Source organism: Lichenostomus cassidix, chromosome 17 (assembly GCF_008360975.1).
Source record: "Lichenostomus cassidix isolate B80296 chromosome 17, HeHo_3.0, whole genome shotgun sequence".
Taxonomy (NCBI): domain Eukaryota; kingdom Metazoa; phylum Chordata; class Aves; order Passeriformes; family Meliphagidae; genus Lichenostomus; species Lichenostomus cassidix.
This window is the reverse complement of record NC_139497.1, coordinates 4,047,964-4,063,206: the sequence shown is the minus strand read 5'-3', so window position 1 is coordinate 4,063,206 and position 15,243 is coordinate 4,047,964. Positions and strand designations below refer to the sequence as shown.

The 15,243-nt window shown below is 44.2% G+C and overlaps 2 protein-coding genes across 2 annotated transcripts in view; one reads left to right on the top strand and one right to left on the bottom strand.

The window, feature by feature from the left end:
• Nucleotides 1-1,730: 1,730 nt before the first annotated feature.
• On the bottom strand, nt 1,731-9,370 carry TTF1 (transcription termination factor 1). Its single transcript, XM_085076954.1, has 11 exons — nt 9,261-9,370; nt 8,288-9,100; nt 7,227-7,492; nt 6,677-6,862; nt 5,935-6,013; nt 5,531-5,661; nt 4,822-5,050; nt 4,458-4,547; nt 4,172-4,237; nt 3,676-3,761; nt 1,731-3,287 (listed from the first exon to the last, which is right to left on the bottom strand). The coding sequence occupies exons 2-11, from the start codon at nt 9,088-9,090 to the stop codon at nt 3,127-3,129; spliced, it is 2,097 nt and encodes a 698-aa protein (XP_084933080.1). The 5' UTR covers nt 9,091-9,100; nt 9,261-9,370; the 3' UTR covers nt 1,731-3,126.
• Nucleotides 9,371-10,059: 689 nt separating this feature from the next.
• The window catches only part of CFAP77 (cilia and flagella associated protein 77), a 55,377-nt gene continuing 50,193 nt past the window's right edge, over nt 10,060-15,243 (top strand). The window contains exon 1 of the mRNA XM_085076961.1: nt 10,060-10,392. Within this exon, the coding sequence (XP_084933087.1) occupies nt 10,264-10,392 (129 nt within the window). The 5' untranslated portion in view covers nt 10,060-10,263. The remainder of the gene's footprint in view (nt 10,393-15,243) is intronic.

Sequence of the window (15,243 nt, the reverse complement as noted above, 5' to 3'; positions counted from 1 at the left end):
CGGCAGCCTCTGTGCCCCCTCATGCTCATCCCAAAGCGATCAGGGTTTGCTCCCTGCTCACACCTGGCCCCTGCGGTCCAAAACACACAAAACACACCCGAGCTTTGTGCCTCTGACCCTGCCGGGCCCAGGGGTGACAGCATCCCCGAGCCTGAGGGGCAATGCGAGAAAAGGCAGAGCTCTCTCTGCTACCTTCACCTCCTTGGTTAAGGCCTTGCAGGAGAGGCGGGTGAAAAACGCACGTCCTCCTTTGATCTTTCTGCTGCCACTCGTGAAGTTTGAAGCGCTGCAAACACACCCTTGGAACTCTGTCTTTGATAATGCCACACAGCCTAGAGTTTCGAGCTGTAACACTGCTCAGGCCATGAACGTGCCAGGGAAACGCTTGAAGCGACATTTCTGCTTGAAACACCCAAGTTTTAGGGGCCTCGCAGCGCTTTTTAAAGTTGAAAGATCTGTCATGCTCTTATTTATAATGCAGTCTGATACACAAAGCTTTGTCAACGTTAGTTCCTTCATCATTCCTTGGAGCCTCTTTGGTTTTTTTTAAACCGCTGCAGGGTTTGCTCTGTTGGCAATAATATTGAAATATCCACATGAAAGAACCGTCTCCCTGTGCCTGTGCTCCTGGGTAAGAGGATGGCAAAGGGAAAAGCTGCTTCTTTCTGCCATTATTCAGCACCTGGAAAATATTCAGCAAATAATTATTTGCTCCTGTGCAAACACATTACACACACTTTACCAACCAGAAGAAGGGAAGGAGTTTCCTTGCTCCATTCCCAGGGCTGCAGGGAAATGGACAAAGCCTCTTTTCCTCATGTCTGTTTCCCCAAAGCAGCCAGTGACTCAGTGATGGCTCCAATTTACATTCCGACCCTGGCTTGCTCATATTTAGCACAGAAAATGCTCTTAACAAGTATCAGCAAGAGTTTTCCTCAGGTAGTTTCCGGGATGAAGCAGCAGGAACTCATGCCCTGAGGTGACCCTGCGAGCTGAAATTCTCCTGGCTCATGGACAAGGGAGTGAAAGTGCCTCAGAAAAATATTTTGAAAGGTGGTTTTGAAGCCTAAACCTGCAAGATAATGAGAGTGGAGAACGAGATAGTAGAGCTAAAACAAAGGCCTCTATCTTGTCTGTACTGCTGACTAACAGACAACAATTTCATCCCAGTAACTCTGAAGTGCAGCTGCATTGCAAACCAGGGGACAGCCCTGGAGCAGGGAAACTTCTCCAGGTTTGGGATCCCTTACTCACAACAGAACCTTGGCAACTGACTGACAGCAGCTGAATTAGTACTAATAAAATATCACTGATTCACAGGGCTACTCAGTATTAATCACAAACTTTACATATATAAATCACTGATCAGGCCTGTGACTAAGACTGGATCCAGTTGCACCCAGACTCTGCTGAGGAGGAGTTAGAAAGGAAGGGGGTCTATTCTGAACCTCTTTGTTTCTCCAAAACTCTTTGTGAGTCACTAAAACTTGATTTTAACTCAATCTTCCTTCATATATTTCTTCCATGCAGTAATTAGTTATGTGAACTTTGCCATCAAACATAATGAACCTTGGTAAACCACTGTTAAAATTTTGTTAAATTCCATTTAATTTATTGAACTCTGTCAAATTATTTTTTCTCCCTCAGTAAAACACTGCTGCTTCTCTTTTATGTGAGATGTATTCTGATCAACCGCAATGGTTTTAAAGCAAAGAATAAAATAAATCTCATCATGGAGGTAGAAGTTTATTTCTGCATGATCTACTCTACAAACTCTACAACCAGGCATCGTTTGTGCTCTTGCCTGAAGACAATTCAGAGCATCTCCATTTTCCAAAAAATAAAAACCCTTGAAAACAACAAACTGTTTAGATTCAGAAATTCAAGTTTTTCAGCTTTTAACCTTCAAACCCATAAAGCAACACAAAGCAAAGACTGAAGTGGAAGGGAATTGGTGTATTTCATCCCTTGGCTTGGAAACTTACCCTGAAAGTAGTGGGTGACTTAGGGGAAGTCATGCCTGTCTCACAAAAATCCCACTGCATTTTATCTTCAGAGAGACTAAAGCCAGATACAGTTAAATATGGAAAGTTCTCCTTTAAAATCCTTTTAAAAGTCACCTTCCAGACCCTCCTTTATTTCAAGCTGTTGAAAGTTCTGGGTTTTCAATAATGATTAGAACTGAAGAGGGAAATTCTCACTTAAAAAATGACCCTCAAAAAGCAGGGACTGAGTTTTCTTGCATTACTGTCTAATACAGCATATGGGAAATATAAACAAGCTATACAAATATTTTATACAGTAAGGTATTTTTGGGGATTTTTACATTCATTCAGTTGATTTACAAATAATCACTTCAGGCAGAGAATTAAAAATATCATACAAAACATGAGCACAACCTCCATCTTGATGCTTAGTTTTCTTATTAAAATGTAGAAATTCTCCTTGGCACAATAAAAATATATGTATGCATATGTATATATATACACACTACTTTGTCTCTGTATTCCAAATATTAATAAAAACATCTTAAATTATTTGGTTAGCATGAAATGATGAATAGTAATGGACAGAAGTTCTTTTTCTCTCGAAGGGTTGAGAAAAGTGTAAGTCTGCATCAAAAATAAAATCAGTTGCTTTTAAGAACAAGATACCTGTTAAAAAACCAACTCAGAAGTTGTGGTGTTTCCATCAACACAGATGTCTTATGACTTGGTTATTACAGAGATGTAACAGCAAATAGAAAGCCTTTTTTTCAATTCCACGAATTTTAAATTATTCTAAAAATAGAATTCTAAAAACCAAGTTCATTCATAAAAGGAAAACAGCAGTTTTCAACTCCACAGAAAACAAAAGAGCGAAAATAACAACATTTTGAGACATTTATAAACCAGCTTGGATGCTTGAATGAAAAGTTCTAAAACCAGAGCTAAATTAAAATCGTGAAAAGTGGCACAAAAGCTCTGTTTAAGTCAGTCTTCAATATGAAACAAGAATCAGAAGTGCCTCTCCTGACTTCCCATTACTCCACAGCCTGGGTACCTGCAGTTGGTGAGCTGTACCCACTTTCAACCTGACTCATTTGCAGTTAAATATGCAAATTAGGCATTGCTTTAGGACAGTCAATTAATCACTCTCTTCATCAGAGTCAAAAATGTCACTGAGTCGGAAAGCCTTCTGCTGCTGACTGGCTGCTGAATTGCCAAAACTACGGCGTCGCCCCTCCGTTTTTTTCAACTTTTCTTCAAGTTCTGGGAGCTTCTTTTCATACAGAAACTCAACAATTTCTATGAGGAAAAAAAAAAAGGTAGTTTTAATTTGATCTGTAAACATCTCACAGACAGAAATTATGTTGTAAGTATTAAATGCACAAAATCTCAGTACTGTTCTGTAGTGATTACAGTGGCTGCAGGGAGATCAGATACAAACATGCAAAGAGAAATTGAAGTGCACAGTCATAAAACTTTCCAAGGCAAGGTATTAAAAGAGATTGATAAGCACTTGTATGAAGAAGACACTGAATGTTACAAAAAACAATTTAGTCAAGTAAGTATAAAGCCCAAGACTTTAGCCAATGAGGGGAAAGCTAACTAGGAAAAACTTGAACTAGAATATATATCCTCTGAGATTCAAGCCAAAGCCTTAAGGAGTATATAAAACAGCTGGCATACTGACCAGAAAAAGTCTTTCTTTGCCATAAAGGGACAGAGGAGACTTTTAGTTTATAAAACTTTGCTTGAACATAGGCTCTAGGGACATCTCTGCAAAAAGAAGAGTTCAAAGAATTAGTGGTGCAAGGAACTAACTATCACAAAACTTAATTGTTACTGACTTATCCATTCCTGAGAGTGATACCAGTCAAACCACATCTTAGATTTAGGTAGAAATGATGGAATTTAAATAATAATTATCCCATAATATCAAATAATAATTTTTCCCATGAGTTGATTAACACATGGAAGCACAGATACACAACACCCCAGTACTTGGAATGTTAAGGGTTTCAGATCTTGCAGACATGGCTTCCTGCTCAGCACTATGCCAGGATATGCAACTGTAATGCTGCAGTTTCCAAACTAATCCAAATCCTGTAATTGCAAAGGTATCAGAGCTTTGATTCATCTACTTTAACTACCCTTTGTATCCATAAAAAGAAGGAAAGAAGGTTTACCCTATAGCATTGCTGAGTTCATCCCAGTTTACTTCATTGGCATCCTCTGCTTTTGTTTCATACAACCTGGGAATGTAAGACAGCAGCAGTTTGCAGGCAGAACTCAAGACATAATTCAGTGCTCCCAACTCCCCCAGTCAGAAATTCCAGGACAGTCTGTCCAGAGAAAGAATAATTGCAGAACATGTATCAAGCTGTACGCACGCTGTTCTCACCCTGCAAGCTTTTATAAACACAGCTCAGAACAGAAGAAAGACAAAAACATCCCAGTGTTTCAGAACTGTACCTTTTAATAAGATTGATCTTGGCCTGCAATCCACTGGTCCCTCTGTATAACCGCTGCCCTTGGGACATCCTGCTTGCTAAAACTGAATTCCTTTGAAAACACACAAAACCAAGTTTCTATCATTTCAAGAAATACCAAGCATCAAGATGCTACTGCTGTCACAGAGAGGCTTTGCTATCACAGTAAGAAAACTCAGCTCAGCTAGCAGAGTTATTTGTCTCAGACACATCTGCAATGCCTCTTCTGTACTCAGCAATCTTTTACCTGTCCTACCAACTGATCATCATGGTACAAATCACAGGTTTTGCAGAATAAATACTTCCCAGATCACATTTTACTATCTCAGTTTAGTCCAAGCCCTCACCATTTCTGTTTGCATTGTCTCCAGTATCGACTCCCCACTTTGGTTTCAATCTCAGTCCATGGTAACTGTTGGTACAGCTTCTCACGGTCAATCCAGAGATCTGTGCTTGACTGTTCCAGTGAGGAAAGAGAATTTGTATTCTCTGCTCTCAGTCTTCTCTTTATCACCTCCTTCACAGCATTCATTAGCTTCTGGGTCTCCTCCTTTGTCCAAGGACCATAGTTAATAGCTAAAATTGAACAACCACCAGGTCAAGGCACAATTATCATAATTATTACGGGAAAAAAGGCAAAAGAGCAAATGTTTCACTTTGTCTGATTTTTATGTATAGGAGCAGCTTCTTAACACACCTCCTCAAATACCAGATTTGAGAGTTCAGCCTAAACACTAAACAACAGATTGATCCCCAGTTTTTATCTTTTTAAACCTGGCTGCCAAATTCCTTCTGCCCTCCCCAAGAAAGCATCTTATTTAGATGTCAGTTCTGTTTAATAAAGAGTTGCATTTGTTCCACTTCTTTTCTGAGATCTTTCTTATCCTTTTCCCATGAAAATGCAATCAGTGGTCTGGAGAAGAGGACCACCACTACAAAATGATTAATTAATTAATTACCCTACACTTGAGGGATTTCTTTCTTCATGTTTAAGATTCCTACATCATACAGTTCAAATTACATCACACAGTGAATTTTTTTCTTTAAATTACATACCTGACTTGATTTCAGAGAATTTCATAGCAACTGAGAGGTTAGAACGGGACATCAACTCAGAAATCTTCTTCCAATCATTGCCATGCAGAGCTTGATACTTCTTTAATTGTTCTTTTTCTTCCTCAGTATACCTGATTGAGGAAATGGGCACAGCTTCAGCTGTAAATTCAAACCATTTCAATCTCTTAGAAGAGCTGTAACCCCTCCAGGTGATCAATGCTAATCATCACTATCACTTCAAGTCACACTTTAGAACAGAGGAATCAGTAAGGGAAAATGAACTATCAATTAAGTAACTGCCACAAATGGGAGAGATGATCTTCATTTGTATCCATTTTTAATTTACAAATAATCAAGACAGACTGATATTAGCATTCAGAAATGCTTTTCAAGTATTCCCTTACCTTCCTTTATAATTATTTGGGTCAAACATCTTCCTTGCTCGATAATATATCAGCCTCCAGGGTCGGGGTATGCCCTCAGCTGGAAGGTAAAGGATCATTTTTAACAGACATTTCTCACAGGGGTGAGGCCAAAATGAAACAAACCCCAAAACCCAACACCACACACTTGCTGTCAACAACAGATTCTTTCCACTCACTCTTGCTGCTCACTTGCTCCAAACTGCAAACTGGCTGGGCATTTGATCCAAGTGTGATTAAAATTTAACTGACATACTGAACACTCCCATTAAAAGAGAGACATGAGACAGCCACCAGTCAGGAGGCTGAGGAGACATTTGGGTTCTGTTTACAGATTATTTCAACTGGGAAAAGCAGGCACTGGGGGCATCCAGCAAAAACCAAGATCTCTGAACTTAATCAATCAATCAATCAATCAATCACAGTTGCCATTAATAACCTTCATGATAGCCTAGCAAATAATGCACATAAAGCCCAAATGCAAGTTTGAAAGTCTTTACTGGTCTTGACTATATTTTATCTCTAAACTCTCACTACCTGAGCTCAAATAATAAGAACAGTGGACTGTGCAGACTATCAACTACACCATCTCAGCAGCATGCTCCTTTTTTTACCAAATTCAGCAACATCAGTGCTTTTCAACAAAAATTATTTTACAAAATACGCCACGATACCAGCAGGGTGTAGAATGCAACATTCAGCTGAGATGAACTGAAATACTCACAGATTTTTTCACAGAAATGATGTTGTGTTTTTAGGCGATTGATGGTGTCTTTATCTTCTGGATACCTTGAGGTAAAGAGAAGTTTTTCAGCACTGTCTATTCCAGTGAGTGATAAGAACTCTTCAACATTTTTCTGGATTTGTTTATTTTCCTTTTGGGTAAATCTGCCAAACTTGACAGCAATACCTAAAATATAGAAAGGTTTAAAAAAAAAAAACCAAGTCAGACCTCAAGTACTATCTCTTGCACATCTCAGGTTTTAGCTCAGATATCAACAAATTCAAAGGGGAAAAAAGAAAAGTGAAACAGACAAAACCAGCTGGGAATGAGTAATTTACACACAAGTTTGGACTGTGATTTGCAGTGTGGATGCAGATGGTACAAATGTGGAAGCAGATGGTACAAAACAAACAGAAAAGATGTCAATGGAATGAAGTGAACCAGATTCTGTGAGTGCAACAGACATGATACAAGAAACTTTTCTCTCTGTCAAAATATTAGCACAGCTGCACAGTCCTTCCTTGCTGCAACAGGGTCTCAGAGAGCTCACCTTGTTTTTTAAACTCTTTAAACCTTGTTAGGTCTCTTCCAACCATCTTCTTGATGGAATTGTCTGATAGATTCTTCACATGAGGAATAAACTCTTCCAGTTGCTGTCTTGCAGTATCCAAATCTGTGACTGAAGAGATGGTGAAGTCCAGGCCTTCTTCACCATCCACACTGACCTCATCAGAGGCTGCCAATTCATCAAAGGAATTGTTCTGCTCCTTCTGCTTCTTATTTTTATCTGATGCTGAAGGTTTTGGTGTCCTGATACTAATAAAAAAAAAAAAACAAAAAAAATCCCATTAAATAAACCACTAGAACTTCAGACCAGAGATTTTGTTAACATCTCTACCATTAAAAGAATGAAGACATTCATTGGTTACAGAACAAGAAATACTTCAACCATCCACTGCCTTGCATTTCCAACCTTTTAACATAATTTTATAATCGTAATTTATTATCAAATTTCTGTACCTACAATAATCAAGGAGCTTTCTGAAGTTTTGAAAATCCACAAAACTCTCACATGTGGCCATACTGAAGAAATAATGTCCCTTGCCACCACTGGCACACAGATTTTTTCCATCTGTCTCTTACTACTGCTCCTGTTCTGTGTTGTAGACACCGTAAAGGCATCAAGAACTACTTACATGAGCATTTATTTGCAAAGAACATTAAATTCTTTAGCTGACCTTACTAGCTTCTTGGTTAAAATGCACATGTTCACTATAAATATCAAATTTAACAAATGAAAGCCCTTTCTTTGCCCTCCACTTTTCTTTTTTAAATGTGAATTGTTTGCATGTAAATTATTTCTACACCTATAGTTTTTAAGGAGGAGAAAAGAGCCTAAAGTATTCTTAAAAACTGCTATTGTATCTCCACAAGGTACCTGAGCTTTTAAAGTAGATCTGTAACACCTCAACACACTGTATAAGCTAAAAGTTTTTCTTTAAAATACATACAAAACAGAATGAAGAAAAATCTGGGACCCAAATAACATGAAAGGAACATATCTGGGGAGTGGAGGAAGGAAAAAAACCCACAAACAAACCCTAAACTTACCTCACATCAGACTCTGAAGAGCTTTCCTCCATGACAGTAGCGCTGCTTTTATTTTTATTTTTAGCACGTGCTGGAGTCTTTTTAGCTTGACCAGCTGCTTTATTGGGTGTAGAAAAATCAGCAGGGACCTCCATGGAGACCTCACTGGTGGCAGAAGCAGCATCCCAGTCACCATCCTCCTCTGCAGGTGGAGGGCACGCCCTGTGCCCCCTGCTCTGCCCTGGGCATGCCAACAGGGACTGCTCAGCTGCCCCATCGGTGCCCCCCTGGGCACTGCCCTCCCTCCTCTTCTTCCTCTTCTTTTTGGCTTTCTCTTTGTTGCCCTTGCTGTGTTTCTCAGAGGGAGGCACCTCGTCCGCTTCAGGCGGCTTTTCCTTCTTTTTCTTCTTCGGTTTTTTAAAATGAACATTATCAGCAGCGCTGTCCTGGCAGTCCTGGTTCACAGGGACATCGCTGAGCTCATCAGTGCTGTCGTTACCCTTCTGCTTCCTCTTCTTCTTTGGGGGAGCAGCCACTCCATTTCCATTGCTAATTTCACGTTCCCGTCTTGCAAAGTAATTCTCTATCAAAGCCTGCTGCTTCTCATCCTTTTTGTTTGGTTTTTTCTTCTTTTTCATGCCCTCTCCACCCTGTGCTGCTGCATCTTCAAACAGCACTGGGGAAGCACGGCCGAGCTCTGCATCTTCGACAGTTTCATCAGTTTCATGGTTTTCATTGAACTCATTTGGTTTCCTCTTCTTCTTTTTCCTTTTTTTGATACAATCCTGGGCTTGAAAATCATCTGCACGTGCTTTGCCTTTCATTTTTTTTTCTCTTAAATGAAAGAGAGGAGTTTCATTGCAGTATTGTAATTTATGCACTGTTACACATAGAAAAAAACAAACCACCACCACCCCCCAAAAAAACAACAAAAAGCACAAAACCCACCCAAAACCTTAAAAATTAAATACTCAGTTTTATCTTAGACTCTTACTTTTTAATCCAGTTAGCTCTGCAAAGTGCTTAGGAAAAACGGATGCCTTCTTTGTCACACAGATGTGTATCACAGCTGCCCTCAGCCTCCAAAGAGCCTTCCTACTGCAACAAAAGACACACTTTAATAAATTTAAAAACCATTAGCTTTGATTTTCAATAACTAAACAGCGTCAGGCTGTTGTGCTCAACTCAGCTTTCAGCAATAAAATAGCAACAAGTTAAAAGCAACAAAAAAATATGAGACTATCAGCACTAAACGCAAAATTCTCTTTTTAGGAGTTTCTGACTTTCCGAAGTTTCAGGGCCCTGCAGAATGCAGTCGCACAGAGCAGGCAGGAAGTATTTACAGCACATTTTCTCCATCCTGCTCATACAAACACCACGCAGCCCTGAATTCCGCATCCCCAGGGCAGCTGCAGCGCTGGGCATCCCCTCCTCCCTGCCGAGCGGCCCCGCGGGCTGTGCGGACACCGAGCCGCTCCACCCCGGCTCGCCGCAGGGCCCACATACCGGCAAACCCGGGCTGAGAACGGGCAGCGGCCAGGCCGGGCCCCGCAGCTCCCCCAGCACCGCCCAGGGGCCACCGAGCAAGGCTCCCGGCGCAGCCAGAGCCGCAGGGCTGTAGCAAACCCGCAGCCCCTCCGGTACCTCAATCCCCCCGCGCTCCGCTCCCGCCGGGCCTTCGCTCCCTCCACGCGGTGCCCGCCCCGCCGCCGCTGCCCAGCCCGCCGCAGGACCATCCGTTCCCCCGGCGGAAGCAGCCCCGGCCGGACCCGGCAGAGCGGCGCACCGCCTGTTGCCTGGAGACGGACGCCGCCGCGCGTTCGGTGGGAGAGCACCGGTAACGGCACCAGCCGGGACCGGGACTGGAACCGGGACTGCCCAGACAGCCCCGGGACCGGCAGCAGGACCGCCAACACCCCCCCCAGCACCGGTACCAGGACTGGCACTGGGACTGGGACTAGCGAGAGAGCCCCGGACCGGGACCGACCCGCAGCACCATGGCGGGACGCCGAGCGGGGCCGCGGCGGCGGATGCCGATGAGCTTGGCCGAGGCGGGCCCGGGCACGGAGAACGAGCGGCTGGGAGTGGTCCGGCTGAGCATGCTGCACAACCCGCTGATCCTCAAGGTGAGCCCCGGCAGCCCCGTTCTCTCTGCCCCCGAGCCATGCCCGGGCACGGCCACCATCCCATGGCCAACGGGACCGGGGGAGGGTGGGGATCTCGGTATCCCCGGGCAGCTCCACAGCGGAACAGCTTCCCCTTAAGCCCGTTAAAACCAGGTTTTTCCCCCGTTAATTTATATGACAAGGGAATTGTGTTTGCTCGCTGCTCCTTCGCAAGCACGGTCGTGTTTTAAACAGCCAGTGGTCCCCAGCCGGTGGTGGGCACAGAGCAGGATGGGCTCTCCCTCCGAGGGTTTTCCCAAGCCGTAACTCCCGAGCTTTGGGAAGCACTCGGGAACAGGAGCCGAGATGTCACTGGGGCGGCTTTCCACCCCAGACACAGCAGAGGGGTCCCGGGAGGGAGGAACACAAACTGCATCCACCTAAAGAACCTCCAGCATTGCGAGGGGCTGCCCAGGGCGGTGGTGGAGTCATCATTCCTGACGGAGTTCAGGGAACATGGCACTCCATGCTCTGCTCAGGGAGGTGACAGAGTCATCATTCCTGGAGGAGTTCAGGGAACATGGCACTCCATGCTCTGCTCTGGGTGACAAGGTGAGAATCAATCACAGGTCGGACTCAATGATTTCGGAAGTCTTTTCCAACCGAACTGATTCTGTGGTTCTGTAATTAGGAGTTTTAAACCTGCTGTGGAGGTTCTGGTCCCTTCACAAACTCCCTGCACTTCTCAGTTTGTTAATTCCACTCGCATCCCTGCCCTGCCCACTGGCCGAGCTCGGGGTGCGGCTCGGAAAGTTTCACTCGCGTCTCTCCGGTTGGTTCCTCCTCCTCGACACCCACATCCCCAGCAAGCCACGCTTTAACCCCCGCCTCCCCCAGCCCCTCATCTCCCCGAGCAGCAGCTGAAGTGCAGCTCTCGTCCCCTGGATGGCACTCGCAGAACGGCTTGGTGCCCAAACCTGCGCTGCCAGCCGGGTCCCCAAGCGGCACCGAGCCCCGAGCCTCCCCGTTACCGGCACCGGGGGACTCAGCGGTGCAGCCCCGGCAAACAGCACCGAGAGGTTGAACCGCCTCCCCTTTGCCCTTTCCCTGCCAGGGCAGCCGCTTCTGCTTGTTTCCAAAGCCTTCCCTATCGCTGAAAAGATTTCCCCGCCGATGGCGCTGAAACCGCGGCTTTCCAGCCCGAGTTCGGCTCTTCACCTCCCTCGGTAATCGCCGGCAGGCTTGGAAGTTGGCCGTAAAATTTTGGAATTTGGGATATCATTGAAAATTTGAGCCTTTGCAATGTTGAATACCTTCTTTTGTTTTCTTATGAAACTCTAAAAATCTATAGGAATATTTTATCAGGCAAAGAAAAAAGCAAGTTTTGCATCAGAACTCAAAAGCGGCTTCACTTGTTCAAATCTACGACTTCTTTTTCCTTTTCCTTCCTTTTCCTTTTCCTTTTCCTTTTCCTTTTCCTTTTTTTTTCCTTTTCCTTTTCCTTTTCCTTTTCCTTTTTTTTTCCTTTTCCTTTTCCTTTTCTTCCCGAAGTTTGATGGGAAGAATAACTGCTGCAGAGCATCCTAGCAGTGGGAATTCTGAGCAATTATAAATCATGGGATGTTTTAATAAGACACATTCTGGATTTCTGCAATCTGGCCTGGTGACACTAGAATTTGAGCAAGTTTTTTTGGGGAAAAAAATTAGTGTTGAATTTTAGCATTCTGGACAATTTCTGTTCTCTCAGGGCTTCCTTGCAGGAAGGTGTCTGCTGGTAGGGATGTGAGATTTGCATCCACCTGATGCAATCCTTGAGCATGGAGTAAGTGGGATGTTAGCAGGGATGCTTTTCCTCTTGGAACCAGCAGTAATTTCACTTCACGGTAGATTCTGTTGTAAAGTTTGTGCAGCTAATTGTTGTCCCCTTGCCAGCTGCTTTATCACACTGCCCCAGGGAATTCTGGATTCACCAGGGTGTCCCTTCGTGCCAGGAGGTGACAGGGGTGGGGTAGAGTTCACTGGATAAACGCTGGCACTTGGCACTGCACGCACCAGTGGTGACACATTTACACCACCAGCCCTGTGCCATTCCTCCTCCTCCTGCTTCCAGCTGCAGTCTGGAATCTCTTCCTCTCCCGGAGAGCCCTGGGAACCAGGCATTTTGGGAAGGATTTCCAGCGGGTCCTCATGCTCATGCTGTGCAGTGCCACCTGAAACCAGAGGACACAAAGATGGTTTGGAAGAAAAGGACAAAAGGTTTGGAGACAACTGCAGCTCGGACAAGTGCTGCTGGCAGCCGAGGGAGGGCATGAGGAGCACACAGCTCCAGCAGCTGCCAGTGAGGCTCTCTGGTTAGCAAATACACAATAAACTGAGGCCCAGTGGAGATGGATGGGACACTTAGTCCCTGCTCTTCCTCCAAATAGCACTTGGAGGATTAAATATTGGTGCAAGTATGACAGATCCCAAACTTTGCATCAGCCAACAACAAGACCCCCTGCTTTCTCTTTCAGTTCTCTTATGTATCTTCTCAATATGGCATCATATATCCAAACAAGATCACTGCCCCAGACTGTGTTTCTGGTTGACCCTCCTGCCTCAGTTCTGCCCAGACTCCCACCAGGATGTGTCCACACACACTGCCTATCACAGATTCAAACCATCATCCTCTCACATAAAGATTTCTAGGGATGAATGCTCTGTTTTTCTCTGCTAAGAATGCATGATGGGTTTTAATTAATCAAGGAGTTAATTTAGTTATCAATATGTATTTGCTTGCAGCATAAAACTGAGGAAAGCATTTCATCTACTGATGCCAGCAAAAATCTGAGCAAAGCATTTTTGGTCTGTTTTCACCACTAAAAGCCTTAGCCAAGCACTTTTCCAGTACAAACTTACTGAAAACTCCTGTGTTACAAAAATAAAACAGCTCTGGGCAGGAAATTAGAGTTTACCACACTTAACCCCTGGAATGCTCAACACAAACTTCAGGAAAAGTGATCCACAGCAGTTTGGTTATATTTCCAGTAATTCTTTCTGGATAATATGATATAATTAAATTCAACGTATAACTGGAAAAGTCATTGTCACCAGTGTGGAGTCAGATTTATCTTCCCTCGTGTGTGAAGGTAAATAGGAAATCCAGCCTCACGTGCCAAAGCATTCACTTACCTGTTCAGGTGGAGCTGGGAACATGCAGAGAACAGGAATTGTCTCCAGGAAAAGCCCTTGGAGCTGAGAAACATCTGGCTCACCCTCAGAGCCCCAACCGCCACTCCCAGCGCTGAAAGGTGTTTCCAGTCTGGCCATTCTGAGGAAGAAGAGGAGGAGGATGGTGCTGGTGCTCTGCTGGCCACGAAAGGCTGGCACCAGGTCTCAGTCCAGACTGCAGGAGAAGCAGATTTAACAAACAGAACCGCTGGAATGTGCAGTATTTGTTTTACAAGCTTGTTATTTACATGACAACTGATGCCAGGCTGTCTTTATTGGTCTGAATGCCAGGGCATTTAGGGTTCATTTTCCTAAGCTTTTCTCTCCAGCCCCGAGGGCTGGAATTTTTTTTTTTCTTTTTTTCCAAATAAGATTGAACAGAAGCTACAGGATTCAGGCAATAAAATTTCAGCAGCTACAATCCCCAGAAGAAGAACATATGATCAAAAAAGCTCACAAAAGCACCGGAGCTGGCACACTGCTAGCCTTGGCTTTGGAATTCCCTGCAAAGCAAGGATTAGCCAGGCTGTAGAGAGTGCATTGCCCTGTTTGATGGGTGAAGGGGATGCACAGAAGAGCTTTCCCTGGGCTCACCTGCTCCATGCCCAGGGAGAGCAGCTCCACCTGGGTGACAGCAGGGCACCAGCCAGGTGACCAAGGGACTCCACTCCCTGAGTGGGTACCAAGTAAAGGCAGAAATCACCCACCACATTTTTCTTCTTCCTTTCATGCCTACTGAAGCTCATCATGAAGTATTTCTGAGCTGTCTGACTGTCACAGAGCAGGGCACTGCTGCGAGTTGTTGCAAAATCATTTTGGTTTCTGGAATGATCCATCGGATGGACACTGCAAAAGCAAGTAGAGACATTTCATCAAACTAAAATTGTGTCACATTGTGAAAAAAGAAAAGAAAAAAATTGTAATTAAGCAAGATGCAAAGATGGACAAATGCATGATGTGAAAAAGAATATTACAAGTTCACGCTGTAAACTGCATCATCACAAACATCTCTTGGAACAGAAATTACTGAAAGGGCAGGTTTTCCATCACTCTGGAGCTGAAGCTTTTATTAATAGACCTGGACTGTGGCTGCAACAGGGCTTTTACATCTGAATGTTGTGCTTTATCTTTGAGCCGTTAACCCTCAGCTTCCTGGGTGGTTTGGGGTTTTTTTTTTAACATTCTTTCCAAATCCACTCATCTTCTTCAGCTCTTCTGGCACCAGCCTGTCGAGGAGTCAAGGTGAACTCGGCATTGATGAGGAATGGCACTGACAGGAGCAAAACCATTCCCTTTGCACGGAGCAGCCCAGGTAGGGCTGTCAGGTCCTGTTGTCTCTGCTCCCCTCGAGGGATTTGGGGGTTCAGGATCTCACAGCTGCTTCCATGTGGACCAAGAGCCCCACGTGTGACAAACTGCTGATGGCATCACAACCCTGTGAGGATTTGGATCGCTTCCCTCAGGTGTTAGCCTTGGTGATTTAAATAACTCTGTTCCCTCCCCTAACCTAAACCTGCTCACAGCTATTTGGGATCAATACATCTATTGGAAACTTGGTCAGAGAGCAGATTTTAGTTTGTCTGTCTCTCCCCTGTAACACAGAATGGAGCAGCCACAAGCGCCACGAGTTGTATTTGAAATAAGGTTGTTTGATTTGGTGTT